This window comes from Budorcas taxicolor, chromosome 10 (assembly GCF_023091745.1).
Source record: "Budorcas taxicolor isolate Tak-1 chromosome 10, Takin1.1, whole genome shotgun sequence".
Classification (NCBI taxonomy): domain Eukaryota; kingdom Metazoa; phylum Chordata; class Mammalia; order Artiodactyla; family Bovidae; genus Budorcas; species Budorcas taxicolor.
In genome coordinates, this window is record NC_068919.1 from 36,105,512 (window position 1) to 36,120,925 (window position 15,414).

At 37.0% G+C, this 15,414-nt stretch overlaps 1 protein-coding gene across 1 annotated transcript in view; it reads right to left on the reverse strand.

Moving 5' to 3' along the window:
* Window positions 1-15,414, reverse strand: part of TMEM87A (transmembrane protein 87A) — a 39,834-nt gene that overhangs the window by 14,941 nt on the left and 9,479 nt on the right. Inside the window, exons 7-12 of the mRNA XM_052646416.1 lie at window positions 12,504-12,621; window positions 8,862-8,923; window positions 7,913-8,096; window positions 6,728-6,827; window positions 2,641-2,734; window positions 1,103-1,175 (exon numbers count right to left, since the gene is read on the reverse strand). Of these exons, the coding sequence (XP_052502376.1) occupies window positions 1,103-1,175; window positions 2,641-2,734; window positions 6,728-6,827; window positions 7,913-8,096; window positions 8,862-8,923; window positions 12,504-12,621 (631 nt within the window). The remainder of the gene's footprint in view (window positions 1-1,102; window positions 1,176-2,640; window positions 2,735-6,727; window positions 6,828-7,912; window positions 8,097-8,861; window positions 8,924-12,503; window positions 12,622-15,414) is intronic.

Consider the following 15,414-nt stretch of genomic DNA (forward strand, 5'->3'; position numbering starts at 1 on the left):
AACTGATGACTACTAAAGAGGATAGCTGCCCTCAAGTCCAACTTTCAGAATGAGCAGACACAAAAATGAGTGAGCTGGAGCTTGGTCTGTGCTTTGACAAATATCTAGCTGGAACCTAAACACTGCACTATCTCACTGTTTGGTCTTGTCCCACTGTCCTCTTCATTCCTCCCAATATTTATAGAGGTTCACAAAGCACACTTGAAAGATACAGATGTAGGAAAGCTTAATCATTTGAACCAAAAACATTTTAATTTCAAAGATCTTTGATAAATGACAATCTACTCAAATTCATAAACTTATTATTTTGTTTACATTCAGCCTTTTATACCATTAGTTTATCAAGACAATAATATTGCACAATTATACCTAGAAACATATACATAAAAACCAAAAAAATAAAAAGGACAGAAATCCCAAAACTCAAATCCTTCATTCAACAGGCCAAATCTCTAATAAATAGTATTTGATTTTAAGAAGCAGGAGAAAAAGAAATTTGTCTGTTGTGTGCTGGTTGACTTCACCTGTAAATGAATCAATATTTACTTCAAAGAGTAAAAGCCTTCAGACAATTCCAAGTCACCTTCTGAACAGGGGTTCAAAACATTTGACCTGTTAAGGACTTAAATCTGCTACACTCATACAGAATTTTAAGAGTCAAATAACCTTATGGAGTCTCAAAACCATATTTTAAGAATCAAAATTTAGTTTTCAAAGCATTTAATAATTCCTAGAGGCTGAAAGAAATGGCAGAGCAGCCAGTTACTCTAACACTAAGTGGGATGCACAAATAAGTCCAAAATCAAAGTTCACTTTTTAAAAAAGGAGGAGAGGTAGGTGTAAAAAGTAAATAAATAAAAGGAAAGCCAGAAGTTTGTATTTTGTGCTCAGACATAGTCACTAATTTCTGATGCAATTTGAAAAATTAAAAACAAACAAGAAAACTGCTTACCTCAGGCCTCAGGTTGTTAGACTGAAAATTCCCTAATCCCAGACTAAGGAGTAATCAACAAAACTGGTTTAAAAAAAAAAATCCTTTACAGAAAGATCATTTTCTCCAAAAGGAGAAAATGGATGGCCATCAAACTAGCCAATGAGAAGGATATCCACCAGCAAAGGGCAGTGTCTAGGAAAGCCAAGGGGATAAAGGCCAAGGAAGCAAGATCAGTCTGGGCCTGCAGACAAAGAAAAAGAGATGGTGAAAAAAGAGATGTCCAGAGAGGCACAGAGAAGAAATCAGCATGTGATTCTGCATTTATATAATCAGCTGGAGTGATTTTTGCATTTGAACTGAAAGAAAACAAAGTGGAGTAACATGTGGCACCTACGCCATTCTTTCCTTCTGATACACCATCATGCAGAATATACAGCTGCTAGCATTTCACACAACTTGTTGACTACAATCTCAACACAGTGAAATATGCTGCTAACTAATAAGGGACAATCACTATAGAGGTCTTAGCACATTAAGATCCACATTAAGAAGTGACTATACCAAAAACGTTATGACAGTATACGCTCCCATCCCAACCTATCATTTCCCATCATTTTGATTTTGGCTCTAAGTCAAAGACCCTTTTCACATTCAAAATTTTCTGCATCATTTATATACTAAGAATTACTGATTCCTAGAATTGTATACAATGTATTTTATGAAAAAAGATCATCTCAAAATAAGATGTAAGGCAAGCAAGTATCTGTCCCCAAAATTATGCTGCTTGTTTTCCTGAGTTTAAGATACTATTTATTTATTCAATCCTAATTACTCAATCACCAGGGCATTATTAAAAGGATATCCATAAAATAATACAGGCATCAATTGCTGAGAGGGCCAGGTTTACTATCAAAGTCAAGGGATAAGAAAAATACTACAGTAGTAGGAGAAAGAAAACGAAATTGAAAGAGGGTTAAAGTTGCTGAAAGTCTAAGAAAATTACATACAGAGGACAGCGCAACTTGAAAACCAAATGTGCATCCATGAAGTGTTTCATTTAAGGGGCAATTTGTTGCAAAACTTACTGAGCTCAGTTTAACTGAGAGAAAAGTTTACAGCATTTACCATCTTTAATCTGACAATTTATAACAGAGAGTAATGAGCTAGGGAGGCCCACTTCTTCAAATTAAACCAGCTCTAACATAAATTTCTGTATCATATATCTCAGTGCTTTGGTTTTCATCCCTGATAAAGGCATAATTATGTAATTCTCAATAATTATATAAAACATAATCAGTTCAATTTTAAGAAACCTCTGAAATTCAAGCCCTGGTTAAGCAAAGGGCACTGTCACTTTAAAACAAAAATTAGATTAACCAGAAAATGCGTGATTACAATGCTTGTCACTTCTGCAAGCATGGAGCCCACTGCTCCATTGCTGCTTCCCATTTAGGAACTAGTAAATAAGCAGTAAATTTGGGGACAGGTGGGAAAGCATTCACTCCTCATCACACACTAAATTTATAAAGCTCTAAGAGATTAAAAAGAAAAATAAATTATACATACATTTGGAAACCAGAGCCCAAAGGTGACTTAGAGGAAAACAGTAAAGAAGCCCACAGACAATTCTAATTAACTTCAAGACAAAAACAAAATGATCACAAAATGGAGAATGACCACAAAAACTCAGATTGAGCAGTACTGACCCCAGTAACTCTGAGGACCCCTTCCATGCCAGAGAACAAAAGATAAAGGGCCCCTGCTACCACAACCTTGTGAAGAGTAACTCCAAGGCGAGGCCTAAAGAGGAAGAAAAGAGATAGCTGAGTACAAATGCAACAAACCCTAAGACAAGCTAAGTAACAGAAACTCATGTTGATTAACACAGGCTAACAACTTAACAGAGATAAGCCAGACATACTTGATCTACCTGAAAAAACAATTCAAATAGATGTATGGTTTTAAATCAAGACAGTAAACACTAGAACTTGAGATCCAGTCCCTTATTACTAAATTTTTCAAAACCTTTTTATTACAGAGGATCCCAAAATATATTCAATAGTATAATGAACCCCTATAAACCCATTATTCAGTCCCAAAAGCCATCAACCTACAACTAATCCTGCCTCATGCACATCTCATCCACTTTCCATCCCCCATATTATCCTGATACAAATCCTAGAAATCTTACCTTTTATATATATGTATTTGCATATACTTTAAACAGATATGGACTTTGAGAAAACATAACCACAATATCATTATCAAATCTAAAAATTTTAATAGTTCTTTAATAAAGTCAAAATCTTATTAAAACTCATTAAATAGCCTGTTATTATGCTCAAAATTCAACAAAATATGAAAAGTGCGAGTAGCTTCAGTGCTATCCGAGGAAAAATCTTAGACCCTTGAAATTCAAAATACCTTTTAATCGAAATATACATTTTAAGAAGACCCCAAGATGATTCATTAGAGCATTATAGTGTGAGATGCATTATCTTAAATCATGTCTACCTAAGCCTTACCAATGCCTATTCTTACATTTTGTTACATGCTAGAAAAACTGCAAATGGACAGGAATTTATCTCCCCACTGTTATTATCTTAGAAACCCAGAATGTTTCCTGGCCTACAGGAAGCAACCACACACATTAAATGAATAAATAAATTGCAAAAGTGAGAACCCCAATCCCATTTAAAGCAAAACTCTCTTAAATAAATGAATAAATTAAGGTCCCCCATTTCTTTAATTCCACTTAAAGCAAAACTCCTTGAAAATAACTGCCTATAAAGGAACGTTATGACCAACCTAGATAGCATATTCAAAAGCAGAGACATTACTTGGCCAACAAAGGTCCATCTAGTCAAGGCTATGGTTTTTCCAGTGGTCATGTATGGATGTGAAAGTTGGACTGTGAAGAAAGCTGAGCGCCGAAGAATTGATGCTTTTGAACTGTGGTGTTGGAGAAGACTCTTAAGAGTCCCTTGGACTACAAGAAGATCCAACCAGTCCATTCTTCAGGAGATCAGTCCTGGGTGTTCTTTGGAAGGACTGATGCTGAAGCTGAAACTCCAATACTTTGGCCACTTCATGCGAAGAGTTGACTCACTGGAAGAGTCTCTGATGCTGGGAGGGATTGGGGTAGGAGAAGGGGACGACAGAGGAAGAGATGGCTGGATGGCATCACTGACTCGATGGACATGAGTTTGGGTGAACTCTGGGAGTTGGTGATGGACAGGGAGGCCTGGCGTGCTGCGATTCATGGGGTTGCAAAGAGTCGGACACGACTAGGCGACTGAACTGAACTGAACCGATACCTAATTCCTAATTCCTCTCCCCTATTTAAGAGAATTCCTCCTAATTTCCCTTAAACTCACTCCAATCAAGCTTTTTGTTCTGCCCCTCACCAAAACCATTTTTATTTAAGGTCACTAATATCATTCATGTATTAAAGCCCATGTTCACATCTCAATCCTCTTACTTGGCACAATTTACTCCCTTCTTGAAACAGTCTTCAGCTTTGTTTCCCACTTCACTGGTCACTTCTCAATTTCCTCTGCCCTAAAAAGACCCTGAAGCTGGGGAAGATTGAAAGCAGGAGGAGGAGAAGACGAAAGAGGATGAGATGGTTGGATGGCACCATTGACTCAATGGACGTGAGTCTGAGCAAACTCTGGGAGATGGTGAAGGACAGAGAAGTCTGCTGTGCTGCAGTCCATGCAGTTGCAAAAAGTTGGACATGACTGAGCAACTGAACTACAATTCTACTTCACTTTGTTGACTTCTAAATAATAATAGTTCAAGGGATCAATCCTTTGACCTCTTCTTTATATACACTCACTTCCTTGATGGTCACATCCTATCTCAAGGCTTTAAATAACATCATCTGACCTGTCTCTTGAGAAACCTGTATGCAGGTCAGGAAGCAACAGTTAGAACTGGAAATGGAACAACAGACTGGTTCCAAATAGGAAAAGGAGTATGCCAAGGCTGTATATTTTCACCCTGCTTATTTAACTTCTATGTCGAGTACATCATGAGAAATGCTGGGCTGGAAGAACCACAAGCTGGAATCAAGATTGCTGGGAGAAATATCAATAACCTCAGATATGCAGATGACACCACCCTTATGGCAGAAAGTGAAGAGGAACTAAAAAGTCTCTTGATGAAAATGAAGGAGGAGAGTGAAAAAGTTGGCTTAAAGCTCAACATTCAGAAAACGAAGATGACGGCATCTGGTCCCATCACTTCATGGGAAATAGATGGAGAAACAGTGGAAACAGTGTCAGACTTAATATTTTTGGGCTCCAAAATCACTGCCGATGATGATTGTAGCCATGAAATTAAAAGATGCCTACTCCTTGGAAGGAAAGTTATGACCGACCTAGATAGCATATTTAAAAGCAGAGACATTACTTGGCCAACAAAGGTCTGTCAAGGCTATGGTTTTTCCAGTGGTCATGTATGGATGTGAGAGTTGGACTATAAAGCAAGCTGAGTGCCAAAGAATTGATGCTTTTGAACTGTGGTGTTGGAGGAGACTCTTGAGAGTCCCTTGGAATGCAAGAAGATCAAACCAATTAATCCTAAAGAAAATCAGTCCTGGATGTTCATCGGAAGCACTGATGTTGAAGCTGAAACTCCAGTACTTTGGCCACCTCATGAGAAGAGTTGACTTATTGGAAAAGACCCTAATGCTGGGAAGGATTAGGGGCAGGAGGAGAAGGGGACGACAGAGGATGAGATGGCTGGATGGCATCACCGATTCAATGGACATGAGTTTGAGTGAACTCCGGGAGTTGGTGATGGAAAGGGAGGCATGGCGTGCTGTGATTCATGGGGCTGCAAAGAGTCGGACATGACTGAGCTACTGAAGTGAACTGAACTGATGCCCTGATGACTGCCAAGTTTATATCTCTGCCCTAATTTCTTCCTCCTACTTTCCTCGTTCAGATATCTGAACTCTTAATCCTGGCTCTACTCCAAATTATTACACCTAAAATCTTCCTGAACTCAGTTAATGTCACTTCCATCCTTCTACTTGCTTAGGTCAAAACATTAATCGTTGGCATCATCCCTGATTCATTTCCTTTCATATCATATATTTGCTCTATCAGCGAAATCCATTGTCTCCATCTTCAAAATATAAAAGAATCTGACCACATCTCAGCATCTCTTCCCCTGGGTGTGTATATAGTTCTTTCACTAACTTGGATTTTTTCTTAAATGTCACTAAGTGTAGCCTTCCTTGACCACCAAAATTATAATTTCAAGTTCCCCCTCCTGGTTAGAACTCTCTATACCCTTTCCCTGCTTTATCTGCTCACTGACACATTAGATTTTTCACTCACATATCTTTGTCTGTGCACCTGCCCCCCCATAAATATAAACTCCAAGTCTTTTGTTTTCTTGCTGTATCCCTAGGACCTAGAACCACATCTAATATATAGAAGGCACACAAGAACGCTCTTCTTATTTAAAAAATCTGATTTGCAAGAATATTTTGGAAGAGTAAAGACATCAAGTTCACTCTAAAAGTTTGATGTTTCAATGTCATTTGCTACATTGCAGGTTTCCTGTAGATGCTCCTTGAATTCTAACCAGTGACATCAAACCCTAGCGTTTTTCCAACTTCTGCAAATCTCCAAAATTTCAGATGTTTTTGATTTCATAACTATCTCTTATATAAACTCTTTCAGAACTATCTTGGGAACCTGAAACACTGCTTCAATTTGATCAGCATTTTAATTTGCTCTTCCATATAGGAAGGCAATACTTAAAGGCAATACTTACTTGACTATGCCATATCCCAGACTGACTATGATGACCAGGGTTCGAGCCAGTGAGCGTTTAACTGCAGAAAGCAGCTCTGCAAGGATTAGGGCACCCTGGACTGCGAGAAAGAAAAAAATGGAAAAATAGTGCAGCATGTAATCCAAGTTTGGGAAAAGGTGCAATTGCAGACCCAAAATGGAGATTTCTAACATTCTTCAAAACAAACACTGATATCAGTCCTACTTGAAAAGAATACCGATTCTGCCAATGTTTACAAGTAGAAGCTGATATTATTTAGGATCTTCCTCATGTGGAAGTCACTGAGTGACTTTACTTTACTTTACTTTACTTACCAAATAGATACACGCCCCACCCCTCTAAAGTGAAAGTGAAAGTGAAGTTGCTCAGTCGTGTCCGACTCTTTGTGATCCCATAGACTGTAGCCTACCAGGCTCCCCTGTCCATGGGATTTTCCAGGCAATAGTACTGGAGTGGATTGCCATTTCCTTCTCCAGGGGATCTTCCCAACCCAGGGCTCGAACCCGGGTCTCCCGCGTTGTAGACCGACGCTTTACCATCTGAGCCACCAGGGAAGTCAGCTCTAAGGTAGCTTTGAAATCAAGGTGTGTCTTACAATCAATGGCATCTTACAATTAAATTAGTAGTACTTTCTTTCTTATTTCTTAGATGCATGTAATAATGGTACCTTAAAAATCAACAGCAACTAAGATTCAATGATGGTGAAAATATTCCCAAAATGGCCACTACTGTTGCAACTCTTGTGAGTATATTTCAAAAAAATTATTCTTAAATCTTCCCTGGTGGCTCAGATGGTGAAGCGTCTGCCTACAATACAGGAGACCTAGGTCAGGAAGATCCTCTGGAGAAGGAAATGGCAACCTACTCCAGTACTCTTGCCTGGAAAATCCCACAGACGGAGGAGCCTGGTAGGCTATAGTCCATGGGGTCGCAAAGAGTTGGATACAACTGAGCGACTTCAGTACCATACCTTACTCTTAAATCACTGACACCACAAGTTAAGAGATTAAAAACAATGTCACAATCACAGTGATTCTGCTTAAGTTATCATAATCAAGTAACTAAAAAGCCACATCTACTTAATGACTGCTGACCGTGGGAAAATTATTCTTAAGTCTCATCTACCAATCACTCACAAATTGGCAAACATTTTTTGGTACATACCAGATTCTCCTTTGTATCGGATGTTTTGAAATTCTGCATAGAAGACAGCTTTCTCAAGCATTCCCAGAAAGATGACAGCACCAATCCAAAACTGAATTCTCAGGAGATCTCTCCAATAGCAAGCAGACCATGCCAGCCACAGAACACCAAACAGGACATATACAATACACATCACCATGAAAAACTGTCATCCAAGTGGGTAAAAGAGAAACAGGAGGGTCAGGGCCAAGAGCCAATTCAGAATCTATACACAGTCCTAACATATTATAAAAAATATACATATTACACCTTCTATTTAAAAAATTATTCTTTATTTCTGTGAAGTTCAATACTGAGATGAAAAAATTGTCTCCTTTTGGGCAGAGGGAGACTGCTTAAGGACCTGTCATCAAGAGTGACCACTCTTCTGTATTAAAAGGTTTTTTTCAGCTCACAATCAAAAATTATTTAAATGAAGACAACATGGAGAGGAAAAAAGGCAAGGCAGGGTTAGGATACAGCTGAAGGCTATGAAACACCACAGAGTGGGAAAACTATACAAGTACAAGGAAAAAACAACAATCATGAACAAAAAGAAACCTGAAAATGGATTAAGGATGCTTTCCGACAGACACAGACTGAAAAGGAGAAAGCATCATCATTTAGTCGTACTAAGTGGGATCAGAAACTACAGAGTTTTAGGACTCCATTTTGGATTCAAGAGATGTCAAAAGCGAATCAGGTATTCCCCAACTCCAAAATCCTACAAGTCACCGACTTCTTCCTTTTACAAATGAGAGACTGAGGCACGGAGGGGTTCACTGACACTCTCAAGATCACATTCTAGTAAGAAGTAAGTACAGAACTACACGCAGTATTTTCTGAACTGTTCAGGAACAAGTCTTCAATACTGCCTCATAACAAGTTAAACACATTTAATGTTGAGGTTAAAGAATTTAAATTCACTTACAATCATCAGTGGGTATTCTTCAAGCGTGAGGTATTCATAGGGACCTTTCACTTCAACAGTCACTGCCAAAACACAGTCCTCAGAATTAATGTAAAGGATGAAAAAATTAAACAGAAACATCATCTGATATTTGTTTGATGAAATTAATGAAAATTCCATTGGGTAATTTAGTTTTAACCATTTCAATCATGAAGTGTTCTGATGGATCATGCTCTGTCCTGCACAGGTCTCTGGCTCCATCACCATTTTTGGTAGAGAAGTCCTCTGTTTCCATACTCACGTCCTTTAAAGACCAAGCTGAATGTATTTCGTCCATAAAGCCTGGTGAGCTGCCCAACTGGAGCTATTCCTCATCTGCTCTAAACTCCAAACATACTTCACATATGCTTTTTCTTACATCACTAACATGCTTTGCAAAGTACAGGGCTTCATTTTTTCATTCTGTCACTCTCTTCTCTCTCCTGACCTGTTATTTTCCTATTGCTTTATTTCTTTTTTACCTACTTCAATTTTACTTAACTTTTCTACCATTAATGTAACATTTTCAGAAAGTACTTAATAATAACAAAGTGTTTAATGAAGCAAAACAAATGACAGTAACAACAAGAATGTGAAAGACAGATCTGCCTTACTGAAGTACACCTATGACTATTTTTAAATTGTAACTGATAAAAACTACTTGGATAAATTTTAGGTGTGATTAATAAATAAACTGCTTTATCTGAGAAGTGACATCTATCTCCACATACAGACTATGCAACAAATACTTCCTACTAATTTTTATCAAGCAAAAAGGACATACCACTATTAAAAGTAAGACCCAATACTTTTATGAAGAAAAGGAGCATCCCATTTAGCAATCACAAAAATTTCATAGCCAAATTGTTTAGTAATCTAAACCTTCTTAATTTAATGAAAGAATAAATATAAATACTTCATAAATATCTATCACATTCTCTGTTTACTCTAGAGCAGAAGTCAGCAAAATACAGCGCATGGGCTAAATTTGCCCAACCATTCCAAAGTTTTATTGGAAAACAGTCACATCCACTTACTTACATACTGTCAATGGCTATATTTACACCACAGGGCAGAGCTGGGTAGTTGTAGCAGAGAGAACATTTACTATCTGGCACTCTAAAGCTAATCCCTGCTCTATGCTAAAATACAACACACATTTTCTGAGCGCTTACCATGTGACACACATTATGGAAAATATAGGAGATGGAAAGATGCATGTTTTCTGCCACCAAGTGGATTACCACCCCCAGGTGAGAGCGAGTTGGAAAGCAACAGAGAACTGTCCCCCTGAACCAGCCCCAGAAGGATGCATATTTTCTATGACAAAGCAAAAAGCCATCCAGGCAGAGGACATTACATGATCAAAGAAAATGATCATGGTTGTGAAAATGCAGGATACATTTAAAGGACATGTAGTTCTGAGACTGCACATGGTACTATATAGTAGCATTTTGACACAAGGCAGAAGGTAAACTGGAATAATCTGTGAAGTTTTCTAAGTCTTGCTGCAGAATTGGACATTTGGTAACAGAAGATACCAAAGATTTTAATGAAGGGAAGAAAGAAGATAAAACTATCTTAAGAGAATTTTAGGGCTTCCACAAGGTGTAGTTAAGTTTTGAGTATCACCTTCTTAGTTTAAAATGACAGATGGATAAAGCAAAAGCAAAAAAAGAGAGAGGAAACAAAAAGGACATGAGCTTAAAAAGATAAACAGCTCCACATATCAAAACAGAATAAAAACGCAGAACAGTGCCTGAGACCGAACCCATGGTCAAGGTGGACTCTGGGTCCCAAAGCTGCAGTAGTTGAGCATGCAGCTTCTACCAGATCACTGAAAATAGCAGGTGTTCAAGATAAAGGGGGAACAGAGCTATTTGATGAATGAAGAGGCTGAACTGGAGGGAGTAGGGTTTCTTCTCCATCCTTTTCAAAGGAAGAAGGTTCAAAGTAAACACTAGTAACTGTTCAATGAGGCTACTGCCCATTAGAAAGCCATGGGTCTGGAGGATATACATATGCCTTGGGTCCAGAAACTACCAGGTCACCTCTGGTTTGCCTAGATCTGCTATATTCCATATTATTATGGAGAATAAGACCCATCTCCGGTCTTGGGAATTAAACATTCAATACAAGAATCCATAAAACAAAAGTTTAAAATTAAGTCAAATGAAATAAAAATAAGAATAAAAATTAATGAAAAAGACAATGAAATAGGAAAATTAACAAAGTGAAAAACTGGTTAATTGGGATAAAAATATAGTAAAACAAAATTCTAGAAAGATTTTGCAAGTTAAAAAGAGAAGGCATAAAAGCAATACTAAGAATTAAAAAAAACTTTTTTTTTGGTAAAAGAAATATCATTACTAACTTTATGCCAACAAATTTAAAACGTTGAATGAAATGGAAAATTTCTCAGGGGGAAGAAAAAAGAAAAACCCCAATTCAAGGAAAAATAGAAAAACTAAAATATTTATTTCTATTAAAGAAAAAAAAATCACTTATTTAAAATCTTCATGGGGGAAAAGAAAGAACATCAGGCGAAAACACTATCATAAGTGAGTTCTATCAAACATTTAAGGAATGGATAATTCTATCCTTACCAAAACTGTTCAGTAGAATATAAAAACAGGGGACATTCTTTGATTCATTGCATGAGATTAGCAATAACCTGAACATTAAAACCCATAGAAGACACACAAGAAATGAAAATATTAGGCCAATTTTACTTTGAACATAGACAAAAAACTCTAAATAAAATTCTGGAAAATAGAATCCAGCTAAGTGTGTGTGTGTGTATCAAGGCCAAAAATGGCATCTCAGAAATTCAAGAACAGTTTAACACTAAAAAATCAGTTAATATAATGCATCACAATAACAGATTAAATGAGCAATCTATATGATCAATTTCATAAACTCGATTAAAACATTCCATAAAACTGAGTATTCATTCTTAAAAAAAACAATCTTGAAACAGAGAATATTTTGAAAAATCTATAGTAAATATCATACTCAATGGTGAAATGTGCCAGTACTGCCAATAAAGTCAGGGGCAAGATAAAGATGTCCACCATCATTGCTTCTATTCAATATTCTACTTAAAAAGGCAGGGGAGGGAAGAAAACTGCAAAGAAGGAAGAAACAAACAAAAAAAAGAAACTATAGAGAACAAGACTAATTAATAAGTTACTGTAAAATTCCAGGTGATGATTCCCTGAACTGGGTGGCAAAAGTAGAAAGGAGAATAGTAAGAAAAACTGAGACATTAAAAAATAATACAAGTCAATTAATTTTAAAATGTCCAAGTCTTGACTTAGTAACTAAATTTTAACTAGTCTATTGAGAACATGATACTAACTGAAAAAGTTAAAAGCAGGAGTATCAAATGAAGGGAAATGAAATCTAACATCTATAATACATAGTAATAAAATATAAGTGGAGTACCTAAGACTGTATCTTGTTCACACTGGATGCAGAAAAATGTTAAATTTCTCTCCCTCAATTTTTCTACTTGACAACATTCTTCATTTATTCCCTCTTTAAAGCAATTTGACACTACCCACCAAACGACACAACCAGACAGTAGTAATACCAATGATTAAAAAAAAAAAATGTACTTACTGGTAAAAAGATTACTTCGTAAATTTTCTTTTGATGATTCCTTGGAGGATGATATGCCAACATGTACAATAAAAATGTATGGTGCATCTTGCCAAGTTTTCAATGGATCATGCATTACCTACAGTGGAAAGAAGACATCAAATCTTCCAATCTTAAGAACTGGGGACACAGGTTAATTACAAAATATAAAATTTCATTCCAGAGTGTGCCTAGAAACATGGTCGATTCCTTCACTTTTACTCATTAACACAGTAGGCAAAACAAACAGGCTTAGAGTACATACAATAAAGTAGATAATAAATTACTCACATATAACTTTTTTTAATGAGGGAAACCTTAGCTTAAATCATGAAGTTGAGTCTCTGTTGTAGCTCAGCTGGTAAAGAATCTGCCTGCAATGTGGGAGACCTGGGTTCGATTCCTGGGTTGGGAAGATGCCTTGGGGAAGGTAAAGGCTACCCAGACCAGTATTCTGGCCTGGAGAATTCCATGGACTGTGTAGTCCTTGGGGTCACAAAGAGTTGGACACGACTGAGCAACTTTCACTTCACTTCACTTCACTTCACTTCACTTTTAACCAAGTCATGAGAGGATGCCAGGTTGTATTTTACAGAGCTATCCCAAACAAACTAAAGAAATTTAGTTTAAATCACCTGGAAAAAACCACCAATGGTGACATCAGTAACTTATAAACACCAATTCCTGAATCTAATTCCCTTTATTCAGTGCCCTTCTCAGGACCACCACAGTTTCTGCTAACAAGGTCTTACATTTATATAAAATATTTTATTTTAGCTAGGCTACATGAAAAGCCAAGAGTCACTGTCCCCCAAAGTCAAGGAAGTAGAATTAATAGCCACCATGCTTGTGGAACTGGTTCTGTTCCAAGGCCAGTTAGTCTGTGCACAGCCTTAGCAAAAAGCCACCAAAGGATTTGTTGCCTTATATACCAGATAGACTATGGACCCTCAGAAAAGCAAGACTATAACAAAAAGACAAGATAAACACAGAAAATGCTTGGCTGCTTCTTCCTCATGTCTGAAAGGAGGCACAACTACTTAGACTTGCAATTTATTATTTTCTGGTCTTAAAAGGAAAATTAAGATTTTTACTATTAAGTTATTGAAAAAAATGTTCATCAATACAGAATTATTCTGAAACCAGAACAAAAGATCTAAAAACAAATACATCTACAAGAATATTCACTACAGCACTGTTTCCAACTGCAGGATAATGAAACATAAAACAGATAATCTAACAAATTGTAATATATTCTTATAATAAAACTCTATGCAGTCAATGAAATAACAATGCCATACAATATTTACTGAACTGGAAAGCTCTCCATCTTATATTGCTAAAATTTTTAAAATGCTGCAATATAGTACATAAGGTTCTCATTTTTAATTAAATATAAATATGCAAGCAGACAAAATACTAGAAGATAAATGTTTATAATCTATCAGTGTGTGGCAGTATTACAGAAAATTATTTTCTTCTTTTCACTGATGTATACTTTCTAAATATCTGACAGTGAACAAGAAAAAGCCCAATGGATGCTGTTTAAAAAAAAAAAAAAACAATTTAATGAAGCTTGCCATGCCAAATTTATTTTTAGGTTAAAATTCTATACAACTATAATCAGGGTAGGGAGAGTGGGGACAATTCCAGAATGGTAGAATAAAGACCCTTGAAAATACACTCACCAGTAAAAGCAATAAGAATATGGGCAAAAATTATCAAAATCAACTGAAGACTTACAACTCATCTGAGATCTGTTTCCTCAAGAAAAGCACCTGAATTTCAGCAAGAAAAGCAAGCCGGTAGTGTTTTGGTTCACCGTAACTTCTTGACCTTTTTTCTAAGCTCCTCAAAACCAAAGTTCTCACAATTTTAACAGCTGTGAAAAACAGCAGTTTGGCAGCCAGTGGAAGAGTCTGGTGGTCCCCTAAAGCCCATTTACCAGAGCTGTCTGGTAGGTGATGAAAAGCTCCAATCTCTGGGTGTATCTTTTACATGATCTGATTTCAGAGCTCATTCAGTGGGAAGGACCCTGTACTCAGTTTTCAAAATATTCAGCAGCAAGTGTGAAAGATCACAGCTGCCTGAAGTGACATTACCAGGTAAGGCTATCAAGAGGCTGACTAAAAACTTAAAAGAAAAATTTAGAAATAAGATGTCCATGAAAGTGAAAATGAAGTTGCTCAGTCATGTCCGACCCTTTGCGACCCCGTGGACTGTGGCCTACCAGGATCCTCCATCCATGGGATTCTCCAGGTAAGAATACTGGAGTGAGTTGCCATTTCCTTCCCCAGGGGATCTTCCCAACCCAGGTCTCCTGCATTGGAGGCAGACACTTTAACCTCTGAGCGACCAGGGAAGATGTCCATAGGGGTTTTGAAAAGCTTCAAGATATTCTTGGAAATCTAGAAGGCTCCAAGTACACTCAGGGCTGGGCACATATGTGCCAGACGGTGCACACGTACCCAATCAAGACCTGAGTAGGCCCTAATTACTCACCCCTGCTGATCTCAAGCCTCTATACAAGAAGAAAGTAAAAGTTAAGACAGAGTTTTAAATTGTGAAAGAAGCCAGACATAGGTCACAAATCGCGAGAGAGAGAACAGTGGTTGCCTAGAGCTGGGGGAAAAGAGGAATGAGGAGTAACTGCTAATGACTACATGGTTATTTTTTGGGGTGTTGATGTTAAGAAATAAATAGTGATTGGTGGTCACATAACTAAAAACTTTTTAACTGTGCATTTTTAAAGGGTAAATTTTGAGATATACTCTTCCAATTATATTCTATCACAAGATAATTTTAGATGGAGTTTTGGAGTTCAAGGTTCTTTCATAAAAGTTTCTTACTATTCACAAATAATATTTATAGGGTGGTAATTATAAAGCAATAT